General features: G+C 32.8%; 1 protein-coding gene across 1 annotated transcript; it reads left to right on the top strand.

Annotated features, from left to right (window-relative positions):
- The first annotated feature begins 10,690 nt into the window (after window positions 1-10,690).
- Window positions 10,691-15,066, top strand: LOC105626029 (tyrosine-protein kinase transmembrane receptor Ror). The gene is made up of 10 exons (XM_012207345.1): window positions 10,691-10,779; window positions 11,224-11,485; window positions 11,570-11,694; window positions 11,819-12,360; window positions 12,752-12,988; window positions 13,075-13,208; window positions 13,313-13,529; window positions 13,607-13,948; window positions 14,022-14,290; window positions 14,371-15,066. Exons 1-10 carry the CDS (start codon window positions 10,691-10,693, stop codon window positions 15,064-15,066), a joined length of 2,913 nt encoding a protein of 970 aa, XP_012062735.1.
- Window positions 15,067-15,608: the final 542 nt, after the last annotated feature.

Below are 15,608 nucleotides of genomic sequence, written 5' to 3'. Positions count from 1 at the left end.
GCGTTATTTGCCGGAGGGATATTCGATGTTATCTCTTGCAGTATGTATTGTATTGTCCAACGCAAATCTTTAATATAAAATATATAAATTTAAAGAATGTGAATGTGAATCTCTTAAAATCGTACAATATTCAATGAGCTATTTATGAATCGAATAATATAATATTAAAATCAATTTTATTCTTGAAAAATGCTCTCAACATTCATTTCTTTCATTTCTTGTATCTTCTTCATATTGTATAATGTTGCATTTTTATTTTAGGTTGTATACACATTATTTATGTCTAATTATAATTTATGTAAATTATTTATATAAATTTATATAAATATAAATAAATAAATATAGATATGTAAATTATTCACATATAAAAGATATAGAGAATATCTTTACAATAATATGAAATATCAAATATGATTTTGATCGACGCTTTCATTCCATTATTGCCTCACGAAAATAAACGAGAAAAATGCAAATAATTCGACAAAAAGGAAATAAAAGCTTATCGCGGCTTCAATGTGTCGGCTTTGCTACTAGAAAACCGCTCGCGAATTCGAATCAAGCAAATATACGCAGCCGCGAAATGGCTCGATCGCCGTTCAGTCAATTCCGATGCCAAACCGCGATTCAGAATCCAGCTATCGGCATTCCGGAAGATTGAAAAATTCAAAAAATTACTTCACCTCGATACGGTAAAATTTCCATAATGTTGAAATTAATATACTGAAATTGATTATAACATTCTATTAATTTGCTGGAGCAGAAATATTTGTGTGTCGACATAAAAATGTCGTTACTTTTTATAATTATTTTGTATCTTAAAAATTATCAGTCATGGAAGCTTGTTAGACTTGGAATGTTCTGAAAATCTTTTTATAAATAAATGAGAGAGATGCGAAAAATATTCAAAATTTCTATAACAGGATTACAAAAAAATTATAAGTCTTTCTGTACTTAACAGATTCTATAACTGTTTCCAAATTAAATAATCCAACGAATATTTACTTATTATTAGCACATTTATTATTAAATTTTGGATTAATATTTCTCCATAAATCAAAGCTAGCACATGCCAAATGTCTTATGTATAGCTTAATGAGACCGTTTATTAAATATTTAACTTGAGTCAAACGTGAAATTCATATAACACAAACATTTAACAGAGGTTAATTAATAATCAGCTAGGTGGCCAACCGCAGACGCGAGAAATTCGAGCTTCAACGGTGAGCATCTCGCGTAATTTTGGGCCCGGCAATTTTCTCGCCTTCATCCTCGCGAAGCTTAACTCGCTCGAGCGGTGCAGCGTGCACGATTAAACGTAATCGTATATTATCGGGTTATATTGCGAGCGCCGGCCGGTGCTGACGCAGCGATGTCGGTGTTATATCAGAGCGAAACAATTTTCTCTCGGATCCGCGTGTTGGAATCGGTGAAAAATATCGGAACACCTCCTCGCGAGACGATAATCACCCCATTCATATAAAATATATACTATGGTCGAGGATGCACACAACACGAAAAATAATACTATAATCGAGGATGCACATATCCTAAGTCTTAGAACAATGATTTTATATAATTTTTTATATTTTATATATTATAAAAAAGATTTTAAATTTTAGTTGCTTTTTTTAAATTTTGAAATAAGAGAATGAGAATTTCATCTTGTAAAAATATAACCTTTATGTATGTTGCATAATATTATATATTATGTATTATATATAATTTTATATATAATTTATATATAATGTATTATATATAATGTTATATAACATTTTAATTTATTAACTTAATTAATTTATCCATTTTAATAAAAACTGTAATTAATATATCGACTGTAATGTATTATACATAGATACGTGTAAAGCAATATTAAATTTTTATCTTTTTATTTCCTGAAGCAATTATTTTATTAATTGCTACTATAATCACAAAAAAATTTCAAAGTAAAAATGTTATTTGTTATTTTTTTTTATTCCAATTAAAAATTATACACGACCCTAAATGATTTGAATTATAACTTGGAATATAATGATAAAAATAATATCAAATGGCTTTGAAATTTCGTACATTACTGACGGAAAAAATTACTGTTGGATATATTTGAAGCAAAGATGGTTAAGGCGGATTACGGCCTGCGAAATCGTGAAACTCACGGATTGTTTTTCCTTAATATTACTTCACGTGCCTCCAGGATTAATCCTTATTAGTAAAATCACGGGTGAAATTATAATAAAGCCGAGCCGTGTGTTCTCGGCGCATATCTGCGTGAAACGGTCCGCATGCAGTGTATGCAGATGAAGAGGACAGACAATTTTCTCGCAGTTATGGACGCGCGGCGTAGTGAGATCCGCGTTAAATCTAAATGGAGGAAAGTAGCTTAGAGCACAGAGCCACTATCGGACGCAAAGCTGCTAGACGATCGGCGCCGCTCATTAGTCGCCGGTGGTGCATTAATATTAATGGACTATCGATACTCGCGCACGGGTAAAAGCTATTTAATAGCACAGTTAATAGCATTGCACACGGGGTTACCTCGACTAGGTCCATTAGCGAAATTATGTGAAATCGCGGCGGAATCAGACAGTATTGTCTCGGACGGATGCTGCGGGATACATTTCCGCAATGCACCCTACATCGTTAGCATCGACATTAAAAAAATAATACGGATGTTTCTTTTGAGAATAGTACCTTCTAAGATTTCAGATTTTTTCAATTGCTGATGCAAATAAAAATTTAATATAATATTTCCTCAACGCACTTTATATCAACATTTAAAAATTATGACATTGTGGATGTTTTTTATTTTGAGAATATTGTCTTTTAAGATTTTACGTATTTTTTTCGTAGTTGCGAATTCAAGTAAAGATTTAATAATGTATACTATTTCTTATTGATGTTAAGATTTCTACAAGAATTATATTATTAATAAATTATATTATTAATAAAAATAAAAATAAAATAAAAATAGATATCTAATCCAAATTATGTTTAAAATTTCTATCTTATTTCTATAATTTGTTCCATAGATATTTATAAATTGTTTTTTTTTTAAATTTATTTAGATATTTAAAATAATATTTTTATATCTTGTATTAGAAAAAAAAACTATAAATGCACCTAAAAAAGCTGAATAAATAAATGACAAAATTCAATTATATCATTTAATATCAATGGGAATTTTTCATCATCTTGGCAAAAAAATTCTAATATCATTACTGTGTAATACATCATCGGTTGATACTAATGTTTGTCGATGTTCACAACATGAAACCTGACCGACATTACTTTCATTATCAGCAACCGCTTATCTCTCTGCAAGTGCAGTCGAAACTCGAAGTTGCGTCTATCGATCATTCCTCGGAACTGACGAGAGAACAGCATCACTATAACTTCTCCAGATCGATCAGCTTCCGCGCTCCTTTGGGAACTTGCTCGAAGCGATTAGCGATTCTATTCATCGATGAGATAGAACAGAAGCTCAACAATGCGCGAGAGAGTAGAAAGATGGCAGAAGAAGAAAAATGCATTAAGAGAGAATAAGAGAACTTCGGAATTGAGATCCAAATATTCTGCACAAATTCAGAAAACGCAATATAAATTATATATAAAATTATATATAAATGCTCACCAATTAGTATGTAAATATTAAAAAACAATTCAAATAAAAAATAAAATAAGAGAACAATGAATAAACATAGAATGAAACTGGAGATTCACAATTGAATATGTTAAAGATAGAATAGTGGATAGTCTCGCACGCACTTTGTGTTACGATTCTATACACATGTAAAAAGTAAGAAACGTTTAAAGCGATTATTTATGCCACGAAAGACTCGAGAATATCAGATAATATTCATATTTAAGTGGCAACAAAATTCTTATGCGTGCATATCTTAAAATTATAATTGTCTTATTTGCTTCTCATTCTTCAGTCTTTAGTTGCATGATAAACAATAAGATACGTCATATGCTTTTATATGAAAGATAAAGGAGAAGGTCGAAATACCCGTCGTACGTTTGTCCAGCAGGAGGCAAATCACGTACAACGTTCTTCGTGGACTACCGAATTGAATTTCGGACAACACTTACGACGGCAGTCTCATGAATAATGCACCGGTCGCGGTTGGCAGCCGCGAGTGTCGCACCTGGAAAAGTGTTGACCCCTTCGACCAAGATGGATGGAACATCCGTTGATTATCAAAGACAAACGTTCTCTCTCTCTCTCTCTCTCTCTCGACTCTTTTTTCTGTTTCTCGCTGCCGTGCGCGTGTACGGCCGACGTCGTCGACCACCCCCGGCCACAGGCTTCGGGGGCCGCATACGTGACCCCTCAGGATGGCGTGCCGCGAACGTTCCACTGATAATTTACAAGGATAGAGAGGACGATAGAGAGCCTGAATAACGACGCTGTTCGTGTAAACGCGACCTCCCAAGAGGACGCTTCGTTTGCTAAATTAAAAACGAATGCATCTATCAATGAAAATGTATATATTGTAGAAACAGACCTTTGTATAATATTGTCTTCTATAACGCTTATTGTAAGAATCATTTTTATAAAGAATCATTTTTATTTTTTAAATGTGTTTCCGTAATTTTTATATCAATTGCAAAATAAATTATAAAAATTAAATATATAGAGTACTTTTTCTTTTTATGAACTTTGAATAAAGAAAGCATTTCTACATTTTTTATTGGATCCATATATGTTACAAATTCTGTATTTAATTTTAATTATAACTTTATTTGGTAAATTAATTTATTTTTTCCTTGAACCTACTGTTTTCTTAGTTTGAATGTCGAATGAATTATTTTCGATTAACATAAAAAATTCGCAGGAGAAACAATAAAAACGGACGAGAAAAAAGTTTCAAAATGCACGAGATGATTTGCTTTCACACGAAGGCTCGCCGATGCAATGTAATATCTGGCTGCATGCGAAATAAGTTGATACAACGTGACCGCAGTTACATTTCATTGCACGACATTAGACGAGATTACGTTACTTTTCGTAATGTTACGCCGAGTCTTGTGACTTAATGGCTTATTTCATCATCGTTCCACCGAATATATGATACGTTCCTTTCCGTTGTGTCTTTTTAAGAATGCCTTCGAGAGCTTGCACTGTTTGCACTACCATTTCCATAAACATTGCATAACCGCGACATAGAATCATATCTATGGTTCAAGTCGATGAAACATATCGATTTTAAGTACAATATTTCTTAATATTAACTTAAAATCTTATTGTTCTTTTCACATATGTATAATTTAATAAAAAATTTCATTTTAAAAAAAATCTACCCGAAGAGTTCATATAAAATTAGTCTATTTTTAAGATATGTTGACAAATGAATTTCATTGAAGGCTGTACTGAGTAAGTATTAAGTTATGGTAAATCATAAAAACAAGAATTGATAAGCCTGCAACAGAATCGACATCTTACTCAACATTTCGCAGAGGAAGTCTATGTAACGGCTGAAATTCGCTTCGAATTCGCTCGGTTCCCGATTTCCACGCAGACGAGAGTGGTGCACGTGCACAGGCATCATTAATCTTGCCTGACCAATGATCAACGACCTCTCTCATTGACTACGACGTACGAGCATGCGAAGCGTATGTATGCGGTCGAACGACTATCGAAGAGTGCGCGGCTCTTCTTAGTCGTCTTCGTCTACGAAAGTCCATAAAGTATTTCTAACAAATGTTTACATGCACTATGAACCATAATGAGTATTCTAATTGAGATAATGAAAATGTATAGATATAATAACGTTCTTAGATATATTTATCTCCTTCTGAGCTATTCTATTGCATAATTTTCAGATAATATCATTTTACAACAATAGATATTCTAATTATATATTGAACTATGTATTATAAAATTTATATTTTTATCAAATAGTATATTTTAAAATAATATTTTTTGTTCATTTTTTCTTTCTTTTTTTTTTTTATAAATGCCAGCCTTTAATTTTAAATTAATCAGAATTGTGCACATTGTTATTGGTAATAAATTATGCTTGGCAACAAAGATCGAGTTTTAAATGCGCCACGTCGAACATGACATTATACATAGAGCTATTACATGGTGAGAATTCTAATTGCAACAAATTTATCTCTCTCAATAAAACGCAATAGGCCATTGTCCGCCGAGGCACCTAATTAGATCGGAAATGTAATAGCACGTGTAATAAACTCCTGATATCCGCCCACGCACACGTGAAGATATGCATATCTTGGTAAGTAATGTACGGTCGTATATATACTGAATGTTCCAGAGAATCCGTATAACAATTATAAGACGATATTTTCTATCAAAACTTATATGTTCATTTTGTTATAATTTTCCAATTTGCAACATTAAATATCTCAATGATCTAAAATATATATTTATTGATAAACACATCAAAATTTATTTATGTTAGAATATTAAATCAATATTAAATCTGTTTAAAGAGAGGTAAGAAATGCTATTATTTTATCTTCATAGATTTTCGAGATTAAATCATAACTAGCTTTTAATGAAAGAAATATTGTTCTTTTTCAGAAAATTATTGCTTTGTCTTCATTATTGAAAGCTCTCGCAGACACCCGGTATAACTGCCCTGTAAAACGGTGTCACCGTCGCGCGCCATTGGGGTCGTAGGGATGCGAGTTGTTTCGTGAGTAGGCGGAGATTATTAATGACCACGAACCGCCTTATCTTTTCCACTTCCTGTTCGAGATACATAATACGTGGGCCACCTCGCGCGCAGTAGTTGCATCGCATCGCAACATTATGCGTACGATTTTTCGGAGACCCGCGCTCTCGTCTCATTGTATGTGCCTCTCGCGTATCACCGCGACGCTGCGCATGCACCCGTGTATTTATCATTGCCCGAAATCGCACCCGCGTTGCGGCAAGGAATGACTTGAAAGAACGATTAATCATCGTTATCTTCGACCGCGGAAAATTTTATTGCCATTGCCGCAGCACATAATATCGAACGGAATGTCTCGGCGACGTTGTACAATTATGTTTCAAATTCAACGAAGTCTGAATTTTGTAATAAATTATATTGAATCGAAATATTTAACGCAAATTGAAAAGTGTTCTAGCAAAATGTAACATCACACTGAAAAAAATACTAAATTTTTAAAATAAATATTTGTTCGAATTGTTCTAAATAAATCTTTATTAAATATAAACATATTATGATATTTATTTGAAAAATCATTAATTGGATGTAATTTTTTTATCAAGTAAATGTTTCACTTATTAGGCATCGAGTGACTTGCCGCTCGGTGTAATTAATTCGCGATCTATATAGAATTATCTATATAGATCCGGATTCAATCCCAAATACACGATTTTCACGTTTAAAGAGTCAAAAATGGCTTGTGATTAAGAGACCTCTGATCATCAGTGCCAGTGTTCGGATTTAAACTGTAAGTTTCATATCAGTGGATGTATGTATGGATCCCGAGGTTGGGGGTTGGACATTAGATTAATCTAACGGAAAAAATTGTTTACGAAAACCTCATGAAAGGTAGGCACTGTCCCGATTTTGAGATATTGCCGTCGAATGTGAATGAAATGTTTACTATTTAAAGAAATATTATGTATTAAGATTTAGTTTTTTTTTCAATGTAAATTCAAGAATATCATTTTATAATTTATTAAGTCTCGGTAGTCTAAAGGCTTAGAATGCTCGTACGGAATGCAAAAGATCTGAGTTCGACTCCCGGCCGAAGCAATATTGTTCGCAATAAGTTTATTTATAATTTTTTAAGATTAAATTTGGGGGGATTATTAATATTTCAGATTGATTGCGTTGAAAGTCCAACAATCGATACGCAATTATCATTTCTGAAATTAATTCATTTATATGAATATATATAATAGTTCAACATCTTAACATTCAGACCGTAGCGCTTTGTATTTAAAGTTTATTGTTACGAAACTTTTGAATTTTACAATAACGCATTCAATTATCGAAATATGTAATTCAAATTGACATGTATGTATAGAATTATTGTTTAGAGAAAGGAGATCAAATTAAAGTTGAGATTTTTAAAACTAAGGAGGAGAGGATGTTGAATGGTATGAATTATTGGACTTGTTTTTTATTTTATATTATTATTTTTAATTAATTATTAGCAAGTAAATCACAAAATCGTACGTATTTAATTTACTTCATTTTTCTCTTAAACTTGTAAACTGATTCTTCGAACTGGAAAAATTTAAATTTATAACATTAGCCATCTTGAATTCTCAAAATATCTTTCTATAACTTTTATTTCCAATTTTTTCTTTTTTTTTCAAAATTTTAATTTCCTTTGAGTACTCATTATAATCCATTTAAGTGGTTTTAATTATTTTTATTTTTCTTTAAGATTTGAGGGGAACTTCACCCCTCTGCCCCCCCCCCCCAACTCCATGCAAATGGGAAACTTGTAACGACCATAAGTTCGATAGAAAATATACCAGCCTATTATTTACAAAGCCTATTATTTACAAAGAAATGTTTTGCATTGGAACATATGTAAAGTATCATAAATATAAATATTCTTTATATGCTATTTTAAATAATTTTTGTTGGATTTTAAAAAGAAATGAGGAAAGTATAGAAAAATACTATTCTATACACCTTTTCTTCTTTCTGAAGAAATGAACCTATGAGAGAGATTGAGGGAGTCTGAGAAAGAATATAAAAGCAACCCCCTGGAGGAATGGACGCTGCGGCTTCTCTTATTGGCGAAATTAAAGAGCACGTAGAAATGCAATTGACGACTCTTTATGCAACTTCCTAAGGACATCATGGGTCCTTGCTTTTACCAAGAGCAATTCATGGATTTGTAGGTCCGATGAGAAGAAGATCGGAACCCTCGCATGCGAGTTCTCGAGGAGTAGACTCAGATTTTCGATATTATTTGCTTTGTACTGCGCAATAAGGAGAAGAGAAAAATATATAGAATGAAAAGAGACGAGAAACTGTGCAAATCCTCGGTAACAGGAGGCGAACACGAGGCTCCCCCTCTCCCCATTCCGTTATTCCTCCGGAAAATCGCTTCGCCTATAATAAACCCAAACGATTGCTTCGCGAAATTGCTTTTCTTCAAACAGAGGCGTTTGATGTCGCATCTCCTTTTTGACGGATCGTAATCGCGCGCGTGTTAGTGCGCTCCGAGCTGTCGAGCTACGCTGCTGGAAAGACGGAAAGATCTCTTTGGATCTTTAGCCGACATTTCCTATTTCGTATTCATGGGCAAATGGGCGACGCAGAATATTTGCTCCGCGTGAACAACTTGCAAAGAATGCAGTAATCTCGTTATCTTTCAGTATTAAATACATATCATAATATATATTAGGTGTAGTAAAAAGAAATCCATTATTTTTCCATTCAATTTCATGCAAAAATAACGAATTTCTTTTTACTACACTTAATATATATATATATATATTAATAAACATTTGAATAGTATTAACTTCATATTTATTAAATGTAAATACACATATATATATTTATTTAGTATAAGAATCATTAATTCGATTTAATTATCATTTTTATTAAATAATATTTATTTACTATAAATAAACGTGAAAGTAATACTATAGAAAAAATGTATAATATTAAAATTTTAATATTAAAATATTAAAAATTTAGTAAATTTTTTCCCAATATATGTAAATGCTTTTTAAATTTCCTTTAAAAGCTTTGATAAATTAATTACAATAAAAAAAATTATTTGAGCTTTATAAAGTACATCATAGACATCAAGCTTTTTAACTTTCGCACTTACATTGATATTTGTGGGATATGATGTCACTTTTTCTGATGTCACTTTTTCTTTGCAGCTCCTATACATCCAGAACATTCTATGGGACAGCCGTCGGGCGACAGATTTTCCACGGGAATGTCAGGATCAGGTTTCATGGACGGGTGAGAACTTAAGACTTACAGACTTAATTTTTATAATTTCTAAAACGTAATCACATCTTGTTTGTTCTTATAATTAATAAAATATTAAACGCTTTCGAATCATAATAAGCTATTTTTGAAATAATTCATATTTTTACGTTGCTAACATCAATAAGTTTAATTACTTTTTATCTAATAACGAATTATAATTTATTATTGCATTAAAAAGAAAGAGCTATCTTTTGAGCTATCTTTTGAGCTTCTAAAGCTAAAATTCTTATATAAAATTCTTTTCTTAAAAAAAAAAATTATGAAATTTTGTATGTAAAATGGAAGGAAAAATAACTGTCAGCAAAATTCAATCGTGAAATTTTAAGGGGATTTTGAGAATTTTGTTATTGTATGCTTTATCGCTAATTCTATATCAAAAATCTTTTGCCAATATTTGGTATTTCACTTACTTGGTTTCAATTTTGTTATTCTTTTGACTCCATCAGCTCGGAAGGGAGAAGATTTAAGATAATTTCATTGTGATGCGTTTGATCAAACTAAATTCGAATTTTCACTCCTTATGACGCGAAGGAATTTAGCGAGCCCTCAAATTTGTTACCCGTGGCGTCATCTACAGGTATTCGGTTTATCGGTGTTTTCGAGAGGGCTGGCTGCTCCGTAGCATTACCATTAGTTTAGTTTACTACAGTTTACAAATGGTTGACACCGGGTGTGGTGTCAAATGACACAAGCTCCTAAACATCAAGCCAAATGTTTTGATAATTGATCTACGAATTATGAAGCTACTCTTGTACCTAGCATTGTTGCAAAATACATGTATTTTTGTACGAGCCAAAAATAACGCCAAGAATACGATGGAGCCAAGGTAATACTCCGTGCAGCTTTATGTCTCGCGAGGTTACATAGAGCCGCGAATATTTTTTCTAGATAACACAATCTTTCACATATGAAATCGATTAATAAATAATCAGACAACAACTGATAACGACCGATCTTGCTTCACCCATTCACTTCAAAATGTGATGAACGGTAGCTAGAAATCCAACTTTTTTGTGACTTTACTGAGGTTATGTTTTGAAATAATAACATGTCTGTTTCAATCCGAATCATCACATAAAAATATCACAAACGACCGTTGTTTTTCCATTTGTTAGTTTTGCTTTAGCTACTTACTTTAAATAAATTCACACGAAATCTAAATTACAAAAATTCTATGAGAAAAAATCAATTTTACCAATGCATTTTTATATTAATGAATAAACAATAAAGATAAGAATGTATAAACTCTGTTATCTTTTTATTGTGACAGCATGGGACATGGAGATATGTTAGACATCTCAGGAACTGGAATGTCTACACCTCACATCTCTCACTTGGCATCCGTGAATCCGTTTAACATACTTTCGCCGAGTCCACAGCCAACCAGCTCACAATCCAGCACTATGGATTTCAATACACTCAGCGGCCTTACTAATGGCAATATACAATTCCCTCCTAATATGAATTTTGATGAGATATCAAGCATAAGTTCAGTTTCAGGCAGAAAGGACAATCATAAAGGAACTTGTGAGGTTTGTGCTTGAGTACAAAAATAGATTTGAATTTAAAATTATTGATATGCAAAAAGAAGTTACAAGATTGTTAAATTCTTATAGGTATATATAGGAAAAACCTGTGCACAATTTGTAGGAAATCAATCGGTTTATATTATATATCCCATGACACAAAAAATGCTCGAGGAGAAATTAATGAAGGCCTTTCAAGTTATCAATTTCTCAAAGTATGTTTTTTTGAAGCTTCAAAAATATTGAAATAAAATTTATGTATAATATACAAGATAATATTAATATAACGGTAAATGAGATGAAAGAGACTAAAATGTTTTCAATTATTTTATCACACAGTGAGCTCTCGTCAAATTGCGAAGGATATGCGAAGCCGTCCCTTTGCTATTCCGCCTTTCCGATTTGCCGCGATCCATCTAATATTAAAAAACCGAAGAACGCGGAAGCGAGCACGCAGCTCTTCAATCTCCTGAATTCCAAGCAAGATGATTTTTTAGACGATGGAGATCGCGATGACACGGATGATTTTTCGAGACTGCATAGTGTTCCCAAACGTAGTCCTACTTTGGGCCCAGTTTTCAATTTTATGCCTAATGAAGATGGGAAGTCAAGCAACAAGAAAATAATTAATCAGAGTTACGGCGACGCCCGAGCATCCAGTAGAAATGAGATCAATCGTAAATTACGAAGAATATGCCGGGAGGAGTGCGAAATGCTGGAGAATGAGTTGTGCAGAAAGGAATATGCGATAGCGAAGAGGCATCCGTTGATTGGGCATCAAGTGCCTTTGGTTGAATGTTCTGACTTACCACTGGAAGGGACAACTGAAGCTCGTGATTGCTTAACACTTGGATTATCTGTGGTAAACAACGTACAAGAAAGTATGTATTTTTTATATTTTATTAATTGAACTGATTTTAACTTTTAATTCTATCTTTTGCACATCCAAGTTACAATCCAACAGACTCATGAAAAAAAAACATGAAGATACACAAATCAATACAAATTCTTATTTCCAAAAAAATATATAAATATATATACGATGATCTTAAAATTTACTCAGCTAGTAAAAGAAGAAATGAAATTTAATTTACTGACGTGCTTAGTATCAAATCAAATACTATTACATATAGGATTGAAAAATATGCTAAAAATAGAAATTATTTTTTGATTTTTTAATTATTAGCTATATATCATAAGGTAAACAAATATAAAATGTTCAGTAGATAGAAATCTTAAAGACTGCATATAATTTTAACATGTTTCTTGTAGATGATTATTGCTATTGGGGTAGTGGAAAATCTTATCGAGGAATTGTGAAAACAAGTGTTAGTGGAAGAATGTGTTTGCGGTGGTCTCATCACTTTAATCTTCCGATTTCTGATTATCCCGAATTAGCTGGACGTCATTCTTATTGCCGGAATCCTGGCGGTAAAGAAATTCAGCCATGGTGTTATGTTGATATCAATAATAGAATGCAAAAAGAATTTTGCAGTATACCTAAATGTGGTAAGAATTTGTAAAATACATAAAACTATATTTTTTTTACCTATTATACTATGCGTGTACTTAAAAAAACATTCTATTATTTTCAGTTGAGAATTTATGGATTTATGCGGTCGTTGGTTTTGTACTAACAGGAGGATTTGTTATTATATTAATTTGTTATTGCTGCTGCTACAGAAGTAGGAAATCCAGAAGGCAAATGAATCATTTACCATCCAATAAAGTAAATATATTCGTATATTTTCTATGCAAAAGTGGAAAATTGTATTGATATTTTCCAATTATAGTCGCAAGCAGATAACATTATTAATATTTTCTTTTTAATAGATGTTAACTAGTATCCAGTGTGATAAGAACATATATGATGGAAGGAGGAGCACAACACAACCCATGGAAATGAGTTCTCTTTTGGCAGGCCCTGGTAATACAACGCCGGGCACTGGCACTTTAAGTAGTGGCAGTAGTAGAACATCTAATAATAGGATACCCCAATTTACTACAAATAATATTGTGCTCTTGCAAGAACTTGGTGAAGGCGCTTTTGGTAAATATACGAAAATTATTTTTACTGTATGTTCAATAAATAATTTCACTAAAAATTAATATTGACTATATTTTTAGGAAAAGTTTATAAAGGCGAATTACAAACGGGAAATAAATGTGAGCCACCTATTTATGTAGCGGTAAAAACGCTGAAGGAAAATGCTACGCCCAAGACTCAAAGCGATTTTAAAAGAGAAGTCGAATTGATGACAGATCTACGGCATCCGAATATCATTTGTTTGCTTGGTGTGATACTGAAAGGGGAACCAATGTGTATGCTCTTTGAGTACATGACTCAAGGAGATTTGCATGAGTTTCTAATCTGTCATTCTCCGAGATCGGATGTTCCATTAAATAATAGTGGCGGAAAAATTCTGGAACAACCGGAGTTTTTGCATATTGCTTTACAAATTGCTTCTGGTAGATATTGATTTTCTTACAATTAGGTTGATGATAATTTTGTTTTACATATAATAATTATTGTTCTTCTTAGGCATGGAATATTTAGCTAGTCATCATTACGTCCATCGTGATTTGGCAGCAAGAAATTGCCTAGTAGGCGATAATTTAACAGTCAAAATCTCAGACTTCGGTCTGTCGCGAGATATATATAGCAGCGACTACTACAGAGTACAATCCAAGAGTTTACTCCCTGTTCGATGGATGCCACCCGAGTCGATTCTTTATGGTAAATTCACTACCGAGTCGGATGTATGGAGTTTCGGAGTTGTACTCTGGGAAATTTACAGCTATGGCTTGCAGGTAAAATTAAAGTTATCAAATTAAAAGTAATAATAATAAATTTTATAATGTTTTCTTACAATTTATGCATTTCTGTTTAGCCATATTACGGATACAATAATCAGGAAGTTATAGATATGATTCGCTCGCGGCAACTATTACCGTGTCCTGAAGATTGCCCGACGATGATTTATAGTTTGATGATCGAATGCTGGCACGAGGTAGCGAATCGTAGGCCACAATTCCCGGAAATACATCATCGACTGCATAATTGGTACATAAATCAAACCTATTTGAGTGATTTCTGTAACGAATCTATCACCAGTTATTCCGGCAGCAGTCACAAGAGTACGAACAAGACTAATTCGACACAACTGTCAGCGCCGATATATAAGAGTGATCAAAAAACAGGCACGGAACCAATAAGCATGTGTAATCTTAACGATCATAATAACGTGAAAAAAATGCTACCACCAACAAATACTTTTCCAAATTCTAATTGCGTTGAGCAGAGACCAAATTGTGGTTTTAGCACGGAGCATGGCACACCAATAAAAACGTCTAATTACCAGAATCCCACTACGAATGTCAATCTGAACGATGTCTACGACGACAAACAGTGTTGCTCGCCCAAATTGAGTGGCGCAAAGAAAGTTTTACCTGCGGTAGTACCTCAGTCGGGTATTCCCAAGCCAAACGTGCCTAATGGCTCAAGACCGATGCAAAACGGCGCGCAATTAGTTGTCAGGTTACCAGATCCCAGTAAAGTTATGACTGAAACAAGGGTATCAAAATGAACGATTTCATTCGCGATCACGAATGATTCACCTTCGATCAAAATGCAGAAACAAAATGCAGCTTCTGATTTTCAACAGAAACATTAGCTCCTTACCATGTTCGTTCACAACTTCATTTGGAATTCAGCAATTGTAGGTTGTCATCAAAATAGCCACGGCCAGTTTTAAAAGAGGAAAAAAGAAGCATCATCACCGAATGCGTTGTTCATATATTTGTCATGATATTTGTCAGTGTCAATGAAAACGTATGTTTATTCTTGCGATACTGTCATACTTTTTTTCGATAATATTATAAATGAATAGGGTAGATACAAAGAGCTGCTACTACTAATTATTGCCATATACATTTATTTATTTTTACAAATATATACCTATTTATATTGCCTCTTATTATTAGTTCGGATAACGTATATCTAGTGTGTTTCCTCTTACAATCTATTATTTTTTGGATGTGGTATCGAACAAACAAGATAGACACAAAGAGTAGCTACAATACTTAATCACTGCCATATATATGCATTTATTTATTGTTATAAATATAC

Source organism: Atta cephalotes (assembly GCF_000143395.1).
Source record: "Atta cephalotes unplaced genomic scaffold scaffold00001, whole genome shotgun sequence".
In the NCBI taxonomy this organism is placed as follows: Eukaryota; Metazoa; Arthropoda; class Insecta; order Hymenoptera; family Formicidae; genus Atta; species Atta cephalotes.
Note: the sequence above shows the minus strand (reverse complement) of the source record. Positions and strands in the feature narration are given on the sequence as shown.